General features: G+C 41.2%; 1 protein-coding gene across 1 annotated transcript in view; it reads left to right on the forward strand.

Moving 5' to 3' along the window:
* Nucleotides 1–16,177, forward strand: part of KIAA1586 — a 22,107-nt gene continuing 5,930 nt past the window's right edge. Inside the window, exons 1-2 of the mRNA XM_083747752.1 lie at nucleotides 1–316; nucleotides 11,422–13,653. Of these exons, the coding sequence (XP_083603878.1) occupies nucleotides 11,511–13,643 (2,133 nt within the window). The 5' untranslated portion in view covers nucleotides 1–316; nucleotides 11,422–11,510 and the 3' untranslated portion in view covers nucleotides 13,644–13,653. The remainder of the gene's footprint in view (nucleotides 317–11,421; nucleotides 13,654–16,177) is intronic.

Here is a 16,177-nt window from a genome sequence, read left to right on the forward strand (position 1 = left end):
GGGAGCCGCTCTAGGAAAGACGTAAAGGACGTCTCATTAGTATTTCCTGCTTCGGCTGGGGAGACGCTCTGCGCTTTGTCGTCGCCCGTTACCTACTACGCTGAGGAAAGCAAAGGACGGAGGAGTACCATAGAGATGAGGAGAGCGGAAAGAAGCGCGGCGTGATGGAAGCAAGCTGCTCTAGGAATCCCCGAAGGAGAACTCGACGCCCGAAGTGAAATCCGGGTCACCGAACTGCATGGTCTCTTCCCCTCGGTCGGCGCGGGAAACGGGGCGGCGGGTCTCGCGGAGTAGCCCCTCCCTCAGGAAAAGAGAGGTCAGTCCGTGACGGATGGGGGAGGGGGATAGATGGGGGGGGGAGACTGGGAGTCGGTGGGGAGGGAGGGGAGAGGGGCTGCGTGAGGTGGGGGTCCCAAAATGGGGCTTAAGGCGAGCTCAGGACCATCCTTAATTCTGGGACACAAGAGGCCTGAAGAGGCCTGTTCGTTGGAACTCCCTGCCTATTGACGTCAAGCAGGCTCCGCCTCACCGTAGGCTTTTCCCCGCTCCTGCTGAAAGCCTTCGTGTTCTCTCAAGCCTAACCCAGATGCTTAGAAACTTGAGGTACTTTTCATCTGTTTTAGTGCTTTGACTTTTGTATGTTTGAAACTGAATTTTGTGGATTTTTGTAAACCGCTTTGAGGTTGGTTCCCCTCCCCACTTCACAATCTTAATGAAATAAATGTTGTTGTTGTTTAGTCGTGTCCGACTCTTCGTGTCCCCATGGACCAGAGCACGCCAGGCACCTCTGTCCTCCACTGCCTCCCGCAGTTTGGTCAAACTCATGCTGGTAACCTCGAAAACACTATCCAACCATCTCGTCCTCTGCCGTCCCCTTCTTCTTGTGCCCTCCATCTTTCCCAACATCAGGGTCTTCTCCAGGGAGTCTTCTCTTCTCATGAGGTGGCCAAAGTACTGGAGCCTCAGCTTCACAATCTGTCCTTCCAGTGAGCACTCAGGGTTGATTTCCTTCAGTATGGAGAGGTTTGATCTTCTTGCAGTCCATGGGACTCTCAAGAGTCTCCTCCAGCACCATAATTCAAAAGCATCAATTCTTCGGCGATCAGCCTTCTTTATGGTCCAGCTCTCACTTCCATACATCACTACTGGGAAAACCATAGCTTTAACTATACGAACCTTTGTTGGCAAGCTGATGTCTCTACTTCTCAAGATGCTGTCTAGGCCTGTCATTGCCCTTCTCCCAAGAAGCAGGCGTCTTTTAATTTCGTGGCTGCTGTCACCATCTGCAGTGATCATTGAGCCCAAGAAAGTAAAATCTCTCACTACCTCCATTTCTTCCCCTTCTATTTGCCAGGAGGTGATGGGACCGGTGGCCATGATCTTCGTTTTTTTGATGTTGAGCTTCAGAACATATTTTGCGCTCTCCTCTTTCACCCTCATTAAAAGGTTCTTTAATTCCTCCTCACTTTCTGCCATCAAGGTTGTGTCATCTGCATATCTGAGGTTGTTGATATTTCTTCCGGCAATCTTAATTCTGGCTAGGGATTCATCCAGCCCAGCCTTTCGCATGATGAATTCTGCATATAAGTTAAATAAGCAGGGAGACAAAATACAGCCTTGTCGTACTCCTTTCCCAATTTTGAACCAATCAGATGTTCCATATCCAGTTCTAACTGTAGCTTCTTGTCCCACATAGAGATTTCTCAGGAGACAGATGAGGTGATCTGGCACTCTCATTTCTTTAAGAACTTGCCATAGTTTGCCGTGGTCGACACAGTCAAAGGCTTTTGCATAGTCAATGAAGCAGAAGTAGATGTCTTTCTGGAACTCTCTAGCTTTCTCCATAATCCAGCGCATGTTTGCAATTTGGTCTCTGGTTCCTCTGCCTCTTCTAAATCCAGCTTGCACTTCTGGGAGTACTCGGTCCACATACTGCTTGAGCCTTCCTTGTAGAATTTTAAGCATAACCTTGCTAGCGTGTGAAATGAGTGCAATTGTGCGGTAGTTGGAGCATTCTTTGGCACTGCCCTTCTTTGGGATTGGGATGTAGACTGATCTTCTCCAATCTTCTGGCCACTGCTGAGTTTTCCAAACTTGCTGGCATATTGAGTGTAGCACCTTAACAGCATCATCTTTTAAAATTTTAAATAGTTCAGCTGGAATACCATCACTTCCACTGGCCTTGTTATTTGCAGTGCTTTCTAAGGCCCATTTGACTTCACTTTCCAGGATGTCTGGCTCAAGGTCAGCAACCACACTACCTGGGGTATACGAGACATCCATTTCTTTCTGGTATAATTCCTCTGTGTATTCTTGCCACCTCTTCTTGATGTCTTCTGCTTCTGTTAGGTCCTTTCCACTTTTTCCTTTATTATGGAAATCTTTGTACGAAATGTTCCTTTCATATCTCCAATTTTCTTGAACAGATCTCTGGTTCTTCCCATTCTATTGCTTTCCTCTATTTCTTTGCATTGCTCGTTTAAGAAGGTCTTCTTGTCTCTCCTTGCTATTCTTTGGAAATCTGCATTCAATTTCCTGTATCTTTCACCATCTCCCTCGCATTTTGCTTGCCTTCTCTCCCCCGCTATTTGTAAGGCCTCATTGGACAGCCACTTTGCTTTCTTGCATTTCCTTTTCATTGGGATGGTTTTCGTTGCTGCCTCCTGTATAATGTTAATGAAATAAATAAGGGAGCCAAATCCTTGGAAGTTGGGTTCCCTCCCTCTACACGCATCCCCAAACCAGGTTTCTTCGTTATATATAAATATATATATAGCCCAGCCTGCTTTGTAAAAAGCGTTATCACTTGAATTTCTGCCTGCCATGTATCTGCTTGTTTACATTTCTTTGTCCCCTTTTCTCAAGGAACATAGGAAGATGTCATATACAGAGTCAGACGATTGGCCCTTCTTGCTCAGTATTGTCTACATGCTGACTGGCAGTGACTCTGCAGGATTTCAGGCAGGGGGTCTCCCCCAACTCTACCTGGAGATGCTGGGGATTGAATCTGGGGCCTTCTGCTTGCAAGTGCAGATGCTCTGCCACTGAGCTGTGGCCCTTCCAGGGTTGTATGGATGACCCTGCTTCCTAACACCACTTTTTATCCTTGCAACATGCATGGAAGTTAGGCTTGACTTGAATGCTAGTTCCTAGGGTTCTGTTTGTGGCCTTCCCCAGAGGCATCTTTGTGGGTACATAATGCTGGATTTGTTCTGATTCAGCAAGAGGTTTTTCCTTAATGTTCCTATGAGAGAATGCCTAATCCAAAGTCACCCAGTGAGCTTCTTCGCAGCTCAGTGATGTTTTGAACCTTGATTCAGCCAATTGTAGTCTTAACACCACTGTACCATACTGACATTCCTATGATGGATTCCTAGGGGATGGGTGAGGGAGGGACTTAGCCGGGCTACATGTGGCTTTAAACCAACAACTGATGAATAACCACAAACCTCTAATTGAAACTAATTTACAGTTAGTTTCAAAGCCCTGGTCCTACATTTTTCATGTCCCTAAAGTAATGATGAGTGAAAACAAATGAAAAATACAGAAATCAGCACCTGCCATCATATACAGTGGTACCTTGGGTTAAGAATTTAATTTGTTCTGGAGGTCCGTTCTTAACATGAGGTACCACTTTAGCTAATGGAGCCTCGCGCCGCCACACAATTTCTGTTCTCATCCTGAAGCAAAGTTCTTAACCTGAGATACTATTTTTGGGTTAGTGGAGTCTGTAACCTGAAGCGTCTGTAACCCGAGGTTCCACTGTACAGTGTATCAGCTTTATCCAGCCTGGTGACCTCCAGATGTCGTGGGCTGAAACGCACATCATTTCTGTTCATGCTGGTTGGAAATGATGGGAGTCCAACAACATCTGGAGGGCACCAGGGCTACTGTACTAATAGTGAACATAAATATCTGTTGTGTTGGTCTTTACATGGATGGAGTAGCACTGCCCATGCCCTGGAAAGTAACAGCAGCATTGCAAGGATCCCAAAGTCTGCAAAAGTAAACACAAACACACATACTCATATACTGGAGTGACCGCAAAACAGCCCTCTGAGCACTGAGTATGCCCAAGTAATTGGAGGAGCGTGGGAATGGAATGGGGCATACCAGAAGAATGCAGGATAGCAGCCAACCAGTCATGAGAAAGAGCATTCCCTGCCCCAACATTTAGTGGCACTTCCCACTTGTTGCCTGTATTTGAAGTTGAACAGCTGTTCAAGATGCAAGAGTCCAGTGGAGTGCCATTGAGAAATCCATGCCATTGATCCTTTCCTATGAACATTGTTTTCAGATGCTTTGCTTCCTCCTTCACACATTAAAGAATGAGAAAAAACCCTTAGGTAACCTTGTTGAGGTGTCTTCCTTGCATACCCCTAGTATTCCAGAGTTGGAATATTGCAAATCCCAAATTATTCTTCATTCAGTGATTCATAATCATTTGCAAAGAGGTGTGTTAATTTGAACAAATCTGGTGTGTTGTGTTTAGTTACCTAAATAATATCTCTTAAGACAAACGTGCTTTTCACAGTTATATAATTACACCAAGAATAAAAAGTTGCACATCTATACAAGTCAGTATCTAGGTTTTAGGTACCAGACTGCAGAGAATTACAATGCCCTATATACAAACACACTCACACTCCTTTCATTCACAGGTGGCACCAAAATAGACACAGAATCACAGTTACCTCATAACAAAGTCTTGTGTGTGTGAATTCTGCTTACATGCCCACTTCAGTTTGAGAGTGCCTTAGCAAATATTCTACAAGTAGGTTGAACAATGGTGTGGTCATCTGAGGAACTTCTTTCACGACCCACTTCCTTCCAGCAAATGAATCCGGGGTTGGGAGGAAGAGAATAAGTGTGTGTGTGTGTATCTATGCATGTATTCATTAGTCCTGTGGAAGAGCTCTCAAATAGACTTGTCACTGAAATTTGCCTAAAGCAAAATCAAAGTGAATCTGGAGGATCTTGTTCAGGAGAGTTAGAGGAATTTTGAAACGATTAATTAAATTTTTCAGGTGGGATTCCATTTTTTCTTTCTTTTTAATAACATGCGAGCAGCAGTCCCACCAGGAGCAAGATTGCCTTTGCTGACCTTATTTCCTTCAATGACCTTATTCAAAATCTGAATTTACTAAGCATGCTGCACAGCTCAGCTAACACGGAGAAAAACAAGGTGGTGAATACTACCACTCAAGGTTTTGAAGGCAGCGTTAAAACCGTTGGCACAGGAGTGGAAACAATTACGAAGATGTGCTCTAAAAAAATATCTTGATGGTACCCAAAGAGTCAATTTTCATATCGTATGTGTGTATGTTACACACACATGTCATGTATTCCTTGGAAGGAATATCTCAGACCTCTTAAATGTGGTAACATATGCGAGAAAGGAAATATCAGTTTGAAATCACATATTCAAAGCATGCACAGTGCACAGACTTGATCCAAGCAAAATTGCTATAAGGAAATTAATGCTACATTAGCAGGCACATTTTAATTTCCTTTCAAAGCCCATGGTACCTCCCTTAAATTATTTCCTTAAGATAAAGATTTGAGTGAGCTAAAAAGTGCACCGTATAAGCCCCCTTCTAAGCCTTGCTATCCTTATTAAAAAGTGGGGTGGGGTGGGGGGGAGAAGCACATCATTCTTATCATTTTGTCATTGATGGAAATTGACTCATTTTGTGCAAATCTAAGTATGCATAATTTTATTTTTTTTAAGATGGTGGTTAAGTAATTTATATTATTTGTTGCTGTGATCAGTTACTTTCCAAGATGATTTTCATTTGGATTGCTTAGGAATATAGGATTGTTTGTTTATATGGGAAACAGAATATTAGAGCGTTAGGTTTTCAGAGGCAGTAAATTTCATGGGAGTTGCAGGTCTGCTGATATGGACGTGGAATTCACTGTCGGCAGGAGCTCTCCCATTAACTTAAATGGTGAAGAAAGGGATGGGGAATTATATAGCATTCTCCATCACTGAAGTCTCAATGTGCACATAACTCAGTGTGCACACTGAGGCCCCCAGATTGGGGCAAATATGTTTAATGAATGCTCATTCCTTCTGCATTTACCATTTAGCTTTGTGCAGACAAATTTCTATGTGGGGGTTAATCAGACCTCAGAATTTTGTGAGATTACTAATAGAAGGAACCAGGAACATCAGGTTACTGTCTTCTACAACAGTGCGATTTTACCATTGATGCTAACTAGAATATAACATAGAATGCTATTTTTTAATATATAAAAAATCCTTTGTTCTTGAGCTTGGTGAGATCTGTGTGGATTTTCACAGCAGAAGACTCAGATTTAACTTTTGGTGCAGTAGGTTCTGAACTTCTTTGGAAGTTTATTGAGACATTTATCAGTGATAATTCAGGACTTCCTGAGATAGAAATGCTGTAGATATCTAAAGCTACTTCAGCATCCTGTTAATGCATGTTCAGAAGTCTTCCTATTGAACACCATAATAATTCATTCAAGAACTTCTGTATATAACATGGTGTAAGTCCTTTCAAATATCCCTCTGTTCTAAGTTATGATCACTTATCTGTTGTAAATTAAGAAAAGCACTTTGTCCCCCATATTTTGTTTTAAATAGTTTACCGTGTGGATCAATTTAAATAATGCGGTTTTAAAAATTCATATATTTTCTGTGCAAGAGCTACTGCAACTTACAGCGTATTGGATTGCAACTAAATAAAGCTTGTGTACTAACCTTGCAACATAATATAAAATAATTGGTAATGCAGACCCACGTTCCATTTGCACCACACAATTATATCTGCCTTGCACACTGAGCAAAGTCATATACTTGGAGACAAGGCCACAATCCATTGTAGAGATGGCTCAGCAGAGCTTGTAGCTCAGCATCTAGAACTTTCAGAGGCCAGGCTTCCAATTAATGGGCAAAACAGTGTTTTTCTATGTGATAAAAAGTAAATGTCCTACTGTTTGGTTGATAGTCATAAATATTTATGATTGTAGGAAAGTATGAACACAGTGCATGATTTATTGTATCATGTTCTTAATGCTCAACTATTGAAGTCAAAACATTTCCCCTATTTTTTCTTTTATGTAAAAAACCCCACAGGATTTAGTGTAGTATGTTTGAAAACAGGTCTGACCTGAGATTTGAAAAAGAATCAAGTTATGAATGTTTGTATTCAACACAATTTAATAAATATTATGTAATGTAACTATTTTTTACCCACCCCAATAATCTCCTATTGATAACAAACTAAGCAGGAAGCAGAAAACTGCTCCATCTTACTGCCAAGAAACAGTGAAATGGAAATTATGAGAATACTGAGAAAAATGTGAAATAAATTAAACAGTACTTCATTGGCATGTTTAGGAATTTAAAAAACAAAACAAACAACCATAGTCAGTATTATGCTGTCATAACACACTAATTACTTTTGGCAATAAGAGGAAAGCAGTTATCTGAAAAGTGAATTCCAACCGCCCTTAAGAGAGTCATTCCAAAACACAAGATGAAAATTTGGTCTCACAGATACGTTATTAAACCTCCTTAAAACAAAACGAATACGACCATTTGATACAGCTGAGCCAAAAGCAGTGCTTTGTTTAGAATCATTCAGTCTGGACTGTGATTTCAAATGCCCACGTAAAACCTAGTTTCAGTGGTGGATGCTTTAAACAATGGTCAGGTCAGCCTTGCCTTTGTTCTGAAATGAGAACTACAGCAGATCAGTGCTGTGAAGATCTATGGGAATAAGAAGTGCAACCTTCTTTAGTTTTAGCCCAGGTGCCACTGTGTGTTCTTACCGCCTTCTGTGTCTGCCGCTCTGTGTCCTGTCACTACTGACTCCACCTTCCTGTTAGCAGCCGTCCCGCAAATGGAGGGCTGAATGTGTCTTAAAAGTACATGGAAAACAGTGGTTTAGTCTGTGTGTTTGTGTATCACAGTACAAAGACCACCGACTAAAACTCTGGGAGAAAAATGTACTTAAAATTGATTTTTTTAAAAAACCAACACAGGAGGTTTCAGTGACCAAGGATGTCAAATGGTTACTTGTATCATACACACCCATAAATTACAATGATATATACAATGGAACCTCAGTTTTTGATAATCTCGGAAGTTGGAACATTTCAGCTTTCAAACGCCGAAAACCCAAAAGTAACCTCCAGTTTTCAAACGATTTTCGGAAGTTGAACGTGGTATGCAGCTTCCGTTTTGAGTTTCCCTATGGGATGGAGGCTTCCGTAGTGAGTTTTTGAATGTTTCAGAAGTCGAACAGTCTTCTGGAATGGCTTATGTTTGAAATTCGAGGTTCCATTGTGTGTGTGTGTGTGTACAGGAAAGAGTTTTCCATTTCTGTTTAGATCAGGGGTCGGCAACGTGCAGCCCACGAAGACCGTTTTACCGGCCCACAAACCGCCCCTGAACCAAGCTACCCGCTGGGCGAGTTCCCCGCATTCTGCGCTAAACCAGCGCGGCGCGAGGACTTGCAAAGTGGTGCCAGAAATTACATCTGCGCATGCGCAGATACTGGAAATTGTGTCTGCACATATCCAGATGCTGAAAAGCACTTATGCGCAGGTGGGATTTTCGGTGTCTAGGCATGCGCAGAGGCAGTTTCTGGTGCCGCGGACATGCGCAGATGCGCTATTCGGCGTCACGCTATGCCAGTCTAGCCCACGGGTGATCTCCGTGGGAGTGATCCGGCCCATGGCTGGTAAACCTTGCCAACCCCTGGTTTAGATCAACTATCTGTGCATCTTTCTGTGAGTAATGTAATACCCTTATTGGGACTGAGCCGCCTTTGATGTTTCCCAGAATGGTGCACCCAGCTAGAAGTTAAACAGAAGACAGGGTTGAAGAGATGAAGATTGTTGGTAAAAGGCAGAACAGACACCCAACTGTCTTACAGTTACCTATTTAAAAAAAATTATTTGCCTTAAGTAAGTTTGTGCCCAGTAGAGAGGATTTGAGTTGATATACCCAAAGCTACCAGTTCTTCTTGGGGCAACAGGATGGTGTGGGTTAAGAAGGGAAAGGACATTTAGCCAGAATAAAAGTTACCGTATGTAAAACTCAAGATCAGGGGTAGGCAACCTAAGGCCTGGGGGCTGGATGCGGCCCAATCACCTTCTAAATCTGGCCCACAGATGGGCCAGGAATCAGTGTGTTTTTACATGAGTAGAATGTGTGCTTTTATTTAAAATGCATCTCAGAGTTATTTGTGGGGCATAGGAATTCGTTCATCTTCTTTTTTCAAAATATAGTCTGGTCCCCCACAAGGTCTGAGGGACGGTGGACCGGCCCACGGTTGAAAAAGGTTGCTGACCCCTGCTCAGGATCTTACTACTTGAGTTGTTGGTCTTACAGGTATCAATGCTACTGCCATTGGGCAAAATCATAGTAACAGTAGTAGTAGCAGCAGCAGTAATAGCTTCTGAAATGAAATGTATTACAAATCCAGTATTTTTGCCAAACTACCATTTCCGGCCTAAGCATTATTGTGGACATAGCCATCAATGATGTCTAGCATAGTAAGATACTTCTTGCATGGTACAGAAAGTTGATTATCTCCAGGCAACATGATGCATTTTCATGAAAAATTAAAAGGGGTATTATCAGTCCAGTCCTCTTTATCAAGGTAGCTAAAATTCACAAACCTAGATATTTCCCTTCTATTTCCCATAGTTTTTTATCCTTTTTACAATATCCAGTAAAGAACCGTAAATTAAATGACTAAAATTCTAAGTAAAAGATTATGTGACTTAATAAAATGAATATAGTCATGGAAATCATGTGATTTCTTCTTCTAGTCTTTCCCCAAAATTTTGATGCAATATGTTCTGAAGTCCTCTTTTCCACATGTAAAATAGAGATAATTCTTCAATGCCTCACAGGGATACCATGAAAATAATCAGTTAACATTTTCAGGGATTCAAACATGGAAAGTTATATAAACGTTAAGTATTATTAGCTATGCAGAATGGTTAGAGAACCTAAGTCTCTATTATTCTTTCAAACGATAGTAGGCACTTAATTGAAGAGTATAGAAATTTAAAATGTAATATGAAATTAATCTTTTCTAAGGTTATTTAAGCTAATGGCATAGTAATGGCAAACTAATTTTACAGTGATTAAGAGATAATATACTCGGGGCTTCTAGTGAGGCTTTTGTTGAGGTAACGTACCTATCTTTGATGAGACTGAAGATAGAAAAATACATTGTACAGTATGCAACTCTAAGGAGATTCTCTATTGTGGTTTGGGTTGGAAACCCGTAGAGTGGAGGCAGCCTACAGACAGCCAATGTGGTCCCTTTTATACAAAGACCGATGAGTTTGTCTTGCACACTGTAGCTTTGATAGAAGTCTTCTTACTTGGCAGCTGAATGCTCATGCAACTGTATTCCTCAATACTCCTCAGGCTCCTTGGCATGGACTCAATACAAATGATTTTGAGAAATCTTTTAATAGCACGCACAGTAGGAATTACTCTAATAAATTATCATGTTGATAAATAGTCTATCTTTATTACATTGACATCTCTCTTCCATGATGGAACTTGCAGCACACAGGGTTCCCAGGTAATCTGCTGTCCAGCCACTGACCAGAATTTAACCTGCTGCTTCTGCAGGGGTGTTGCATCGTATACCTTCAGGCCATGTTCAAGGTCAAGGCCAACCTGGTAGGCTCCAGATGTTGTAGGACCATAACTCTCATCAGCTGCAGCCAGCACATTGTCAGAGTTATAGCCCAACAACATATGGGGAGTACTAGGTTGGTAAAGGGTTTTATAGCCAGAAACTGGGTCTTGGATGAAAACCAGTGCTTATTTTTCTGGCGGTACCCAATCATACTTAATACCAGCATTTTCTTTTTCCTGGAGATGCTTGGCCGCATGAGGAGACATGGCATGGACAGTGCCACTCCAGGGCCCGGCTGCCGCTGCCCCCCAGGGACTGTTCCTGGGCCCGATAACAGCTGCTGCTTCCTGTCAGCAGCAGCGAGGCTGGCCAGAGCGCACGAATCCCACTCCCTGTGGAGCGCAAGAGCAGGCAGCACAGTGTGTGATGTGCTTCCCCTGCAATGCACTGCACTCTGCTGCTGGCCATGTGCGGCCTGGTCGCTTCACTGGCAGCATTCACGATGGTCGTGGCAGGGTGGGCGCAGGAGCCGCCAGAGCCGCCAAAGTCACCGGAGCCAGTGCGGCAAGAGTCCCAGGTAATATGAGAATGGGAGGGAGGGAGGGCTTCTGGCTTTAAGGGACCCTAAGGGTCATCTAGTCCAATTCCCTGCAGTGTGGCCGGGGAAGTTGGTGCCATGGCCAGCGCCAAAACAAGCCCTCCTTGTGGGACCCCCTCCATTGTCTTTCCCAGTTTTGCTCTGGAATTCCTCTAACGCCAGCCTCTCTCTCTTTTTCAGACCTATGCTCAGTATAGCCGCTTTGCAGAAGGCACGATGAGGCAGTTGTACATGTGATCCAAGTTAAATCAGTGCAATCATTTTTCATAATGAGTACCTTAAGTAGTTACTTTGTGCCACTGAGTCAAAAAAGGAAGGCTGAAGAAGCAGCAGAAATTGTTGAATCAACTTCTGATCCTTTCAAACATTGCAAAACTAAGACCGAAGATACATGTGGTCAAGAGGATGGAAGTTCAGGCAAAGATTGGCCCGAATGTTGGACACTATTGCAGAAAAATGACTTCTGTCAGAGAAATGAGTGGCTCTTTGTCAACAATAAAAGGTTGGGCTGCAAAGTGTGCCGAGATGTCGGAAGTCTTCCTGTCGAAAAACGGATGGGAATGAAAATTTCAGTAGAGTGGGCCAATTGTAAAATTAGCCATTTTGGAGAGTCTCGAAAACAACAGTTAATGTCTTTAAGAAAAAAGATTTTCGAACACAAGGAAAGTGGAGCTCACAAAGCAGCAGAAAGGATAAAATCTGAGTCTAAAAATGAAAAGTTAGATAAAGTCATCTTAAACACAAGAAAAGTGTTTCGAACCGCTTACAAAGTTGCAAAGAAAAATCAAGCATTTAACAACTTTGAAGATGAAATAAATTTACAGGAACTTAATGGCCTAGACATGGGATATATCTTTCACTCTACAAATGCCTGCATTAATATTTTAAACCATATTGCAGATGAAATGAGAAAAACATTAATAAGCAACATAGTGAACTCTAAGAACAAAATGTCCTTAATTATTGATGAATCGACAACAGTGAATAACAAAATAACTTTGATTGTTGTTATTCGCGTAGTTCTTCCCAAACATTCGACTCCAGTAAGTCTTTTCCTAGATTTGATTGAGTTACAAGATACAACAGCAAGAGGAATTTTAAGCTCATTAATCAGTCATCTTGAGTCCCTAGGAATCTCAGAAGATTATTTAAAGGAGTATTTATTGTCTGTCACTTGTGATGGTGCGGCAGTGTTGTTTGGCGCACGTGGTGGTGTAAAAAGGTTAATAAAAGAAAAATTTCCAAGTGTTATCTTCTGGCGTTGTGCTAACCATTGTCTGGAATTGTCTGTCAGTGATACAGTCAACAAAGTGGTTGGAGTTAATCACTTTAAGAATTTTATGGACAAACTCTATGTGACTTACCACGCTTCACCTGAGAATGCTAGGGAATTGGAGGAATGTGCAGCAACTCTAGAACTTCAGCTTCTGAAAATTGGAAGGATTTTAAGCACTCGCTGGGTTGCTTCTAGCTTTTGCACAGTTTTTGCAGTTTGGCAAGATTATGAAGCACTGGTTTATCACTTTCAGGAGGCAAAAGAAGACAGGAGAAGAAGCAAAACAGATCGCTGTCTTTATGAGGGTCTTTTATGGACAATAACATCATGTGAATTTGTTCTCGATTTGGGTCTTATGTGTGATGCTCTCCAAGTTCTCAGTGAACTAAGCTTGGATTTACAAGAGCGAAATATTGATTTGTTTACAGCAGACAGGAAGATAAAGAACACAGTTCAACTTTTTGAAGAACGAATTGAAAATCCTGGTCCATACTATAATATTGCTCTTCAAAGTCAGAAGACTATGAAGTTCAAAGGGAGTGAGCTCCACAAAAATGAAAAACTTACTCCTACAATAAGTTCATCTGCTTTCTATGAAAGTCTGAAAGAAACTGTTAGAAAGTGTATGCTTGAAGGAGATGATGCTGATTTGCCTGAATGTGCCAAGGTCTTAGATTCCAAATATTGGCCAGAAAATCCTGGAAAGCAATTAACCTTTGGTGAAACTGAAATTAGAAAACTAGCACAAAAGTTTTGCTTAAATGAAAAGGAAACAGTTCTTGGTTTTCATGAATATCTTGAAGAAAATGAAGTCCCGGACAAATTACTTCCTCTAATGCACGCTTTAAGCACAATTGCAATATCTTCGACTGAATGTGAAAGAGGATTATCTCAGATGAATCTTACAGTAACTTCATCAAGATCGTCTCTGGTTATTCGGACAGTTTCTTCTCTGATGTTCATCAGGATGGTAGGACCACCTCTTACTCAATTCAGTCCTACCAAATATGTTGAATCATGGCTGCTACAAGGACATCATAATGCAGTTGATATAAAAAGCAGGAAGCGATCTAGAGAAGATGAGGGTACATCGGAGGATGTATCAAAAGTGTGGCACTTACTCTAACAACTTCATGGTGAGTACCGGCATCGTTTTTTCTCCAAAAAAGAAAAGAAAAAAAGCCCTGATGAAAACCATCAGTGCAAGTGATTTTCTGTGCCTGCTTTTGTTCTAGTTTGGTGACATGATTTAGTTCAATTTCATCACCTGTAACAATTCATACATTTTACAACTTATTCCACAAAATGCATTTCTGCTGGAAAATCGACACTTCAGATTTCCTCTGCCTCTTTTTATTTAAGTCCTGTTTGCCTTTCTGTCATCAGAAACAGTTCATTACAGAGGTGGGTCCTGCTTGGAAATGTTTTAGAGTTACACTCCATATACTAAATTTATGATAACCTGATTTTTAAAAAAGCTTTCAAAATGAAGTCTTCGAGTAATGCCAGCAGAGTTGACACAGGAACAGGTCATGATGGAAACCAGGGATGTGAAACCTGTGGACCTCCTGAGTTGGTGGACTCTGATTTCTGAGTCCTAGCCATTTCTGATTTCTGAGTCCAGCATTTGGAGGGACAGAGGTTCTCTATCCCTGTGTAACTGTCTCCTTACGAAGAAAGGAACCTAGCTTATATTATCAGATCAGTAGTCCATCTAGCTTACCATTGCCTACACTAACTGGCAGCAGCAGGGTTTTAGACAGGGAACATTCCCAGCGCTACCTGGAGATGTTGGGGAATTGGAGCTGTGACCTTCTGCATGCAAAGCAGATGCTCTATCACTGAACTACTTTCCCTAACCCCTCCAAGCACTGTGCCCAGACCCCAGAAAATGTTTCAGCAAGACAATGTAACCCACAAGAGATGTGGTATTGATTGGCAGCTGGAGATGCATTTTACACTGTGATGAGTACCTAACAGATTATCAGCATGCCTCACTGATGTAAATGGCCTTGGGAACTAAGGCACTTGGATAATAAGACGTTTGAATCAATTGGAATATTACTTAGTGAGAGGTTCACTAATAAGCTGCTGCATTCACAGTCAACACAATTAAGGGATTTCAGTAGTCAAACTTCTTACAATAGAAGTTTTAGCCCATTATTTTCCTTTTCTGCCTAAGCTTTGGATCCTGAAGATATGCAAGGCCAGCATACATTAAGCAACAGAATGTGTGTGACCTTCCATTATGAAAATGCTGTTTGTTTTCTGCTAATTATGCTTAAAAAATGAGATAGAGTGGGAGTGAGATGGCAGTGACATTGGATTGGCATAAATTAGTTTATTACAGTAGAATAGTGGGGGAATGACACCCTAGAGATTACTTGAACTCATACATTTCTGCTGCCAAAGTTTACAGGCCTGTAAATTTAAATGTAGAATTTTTGTAGGCAGAATGCATTGACAAATATGCCTAATGGTAATACATCTAGTTCTGAGCCTCAGAACAGGTCAATAATAATGCTTATATTGATAGCAGCAATGTAGGAGATGTTATTTGGTATTAAAGCTAAAATCCATGTTATCCCCTTAATCATAATTACATTAATATTGACAGGCCCTTGACAATACCCACTTTACTATTGATAGATTTCTGTCAATAATGCATTTCTAAATAAAATATATTCATTCATAATTTGTACAATACTCAGTAGGCAATGCTAAAGTATACCAGGAGAAATACCTATTTTATTGGTGATATACAGCAAATTGTTTTCTTACAGTGCATGTTTTGCAAGAGGGATTCCTGAATTTAGTTAAATAAAAACGAGCAATATATTACGTTATTTAAAAGAGCTGTTGGACAAATATAAAAACATGACATGCGGTTTACTTTTGGAAAGGAAAGCAGTGTGACATTACAAGGAAAAGCTGGTCAGAAACATCTCAAATACATTTAAAATCTGGACCACGTCATCTTTAAAATATTATTTTAAAGTATATACACTGATATTTGGCAATATTTCTCCCCCCTCAAGAATTCTTATTTGCTTTCCTTGATCACACTCTTCACAGAGCATTGCTATTGATAATATTCTTAAAAGTTTCCATTTGGAGCCTTATAGTTATCAGTGATTTGACTAAGACAGTGGAAAGTAGTTTCTAGAGGCTTTGTACTTTCATAGAATATCTCTCAGCTTCATAGGGCATAATATAATTAAAATTGGTGTGGTGCTGTTTGTAAGAGTGTGAGTTGTGGGTCAGGAAGTTGCTGATTCAAATCTCATCTCTGCCACAAACTCTCTGGGACTAGCTGACCTTAAGCAAGCCTCTCTATTATCTTAGCCTCAAGCCCATGGCAGTGGAGGAGATATACTGACTGTATCTAACTTTTCGCTATCTCCTCTTTAAGCTCTGACATGTTCTAGGACAATGAGTTTCTAAACTTGCTTCACCCAGGAATGTGCATTCCTGCAAAGGAATGTATTACAGGGCAGATTTGGGGGGAGGTTCCAAGTCTTATGCTTCGTTCTTCGGAGTGCCAGCCAATTTGTTTATCTTATTTAAAGCATGTTTATGCCACTTTTCATCCAAAAAGCTTCCAAGACAGTTTTAAAAAAATACAATTACATAAGTGTTGTGGGGTTTTTTTAAGGCCAC

The sequence above is a fragment of the Podarcis gaigeae genome (genome assembly GCF_964106915.1).
Source record: "Podarcis gaigeae genome assembly, chromosome: 7".
Lineage (NCBI taxonomy): Eukaryota > Metazoa > Chordata > Lepidosauria > Squamata > Lacertidae > Podarcis > Podarcis gaigeae.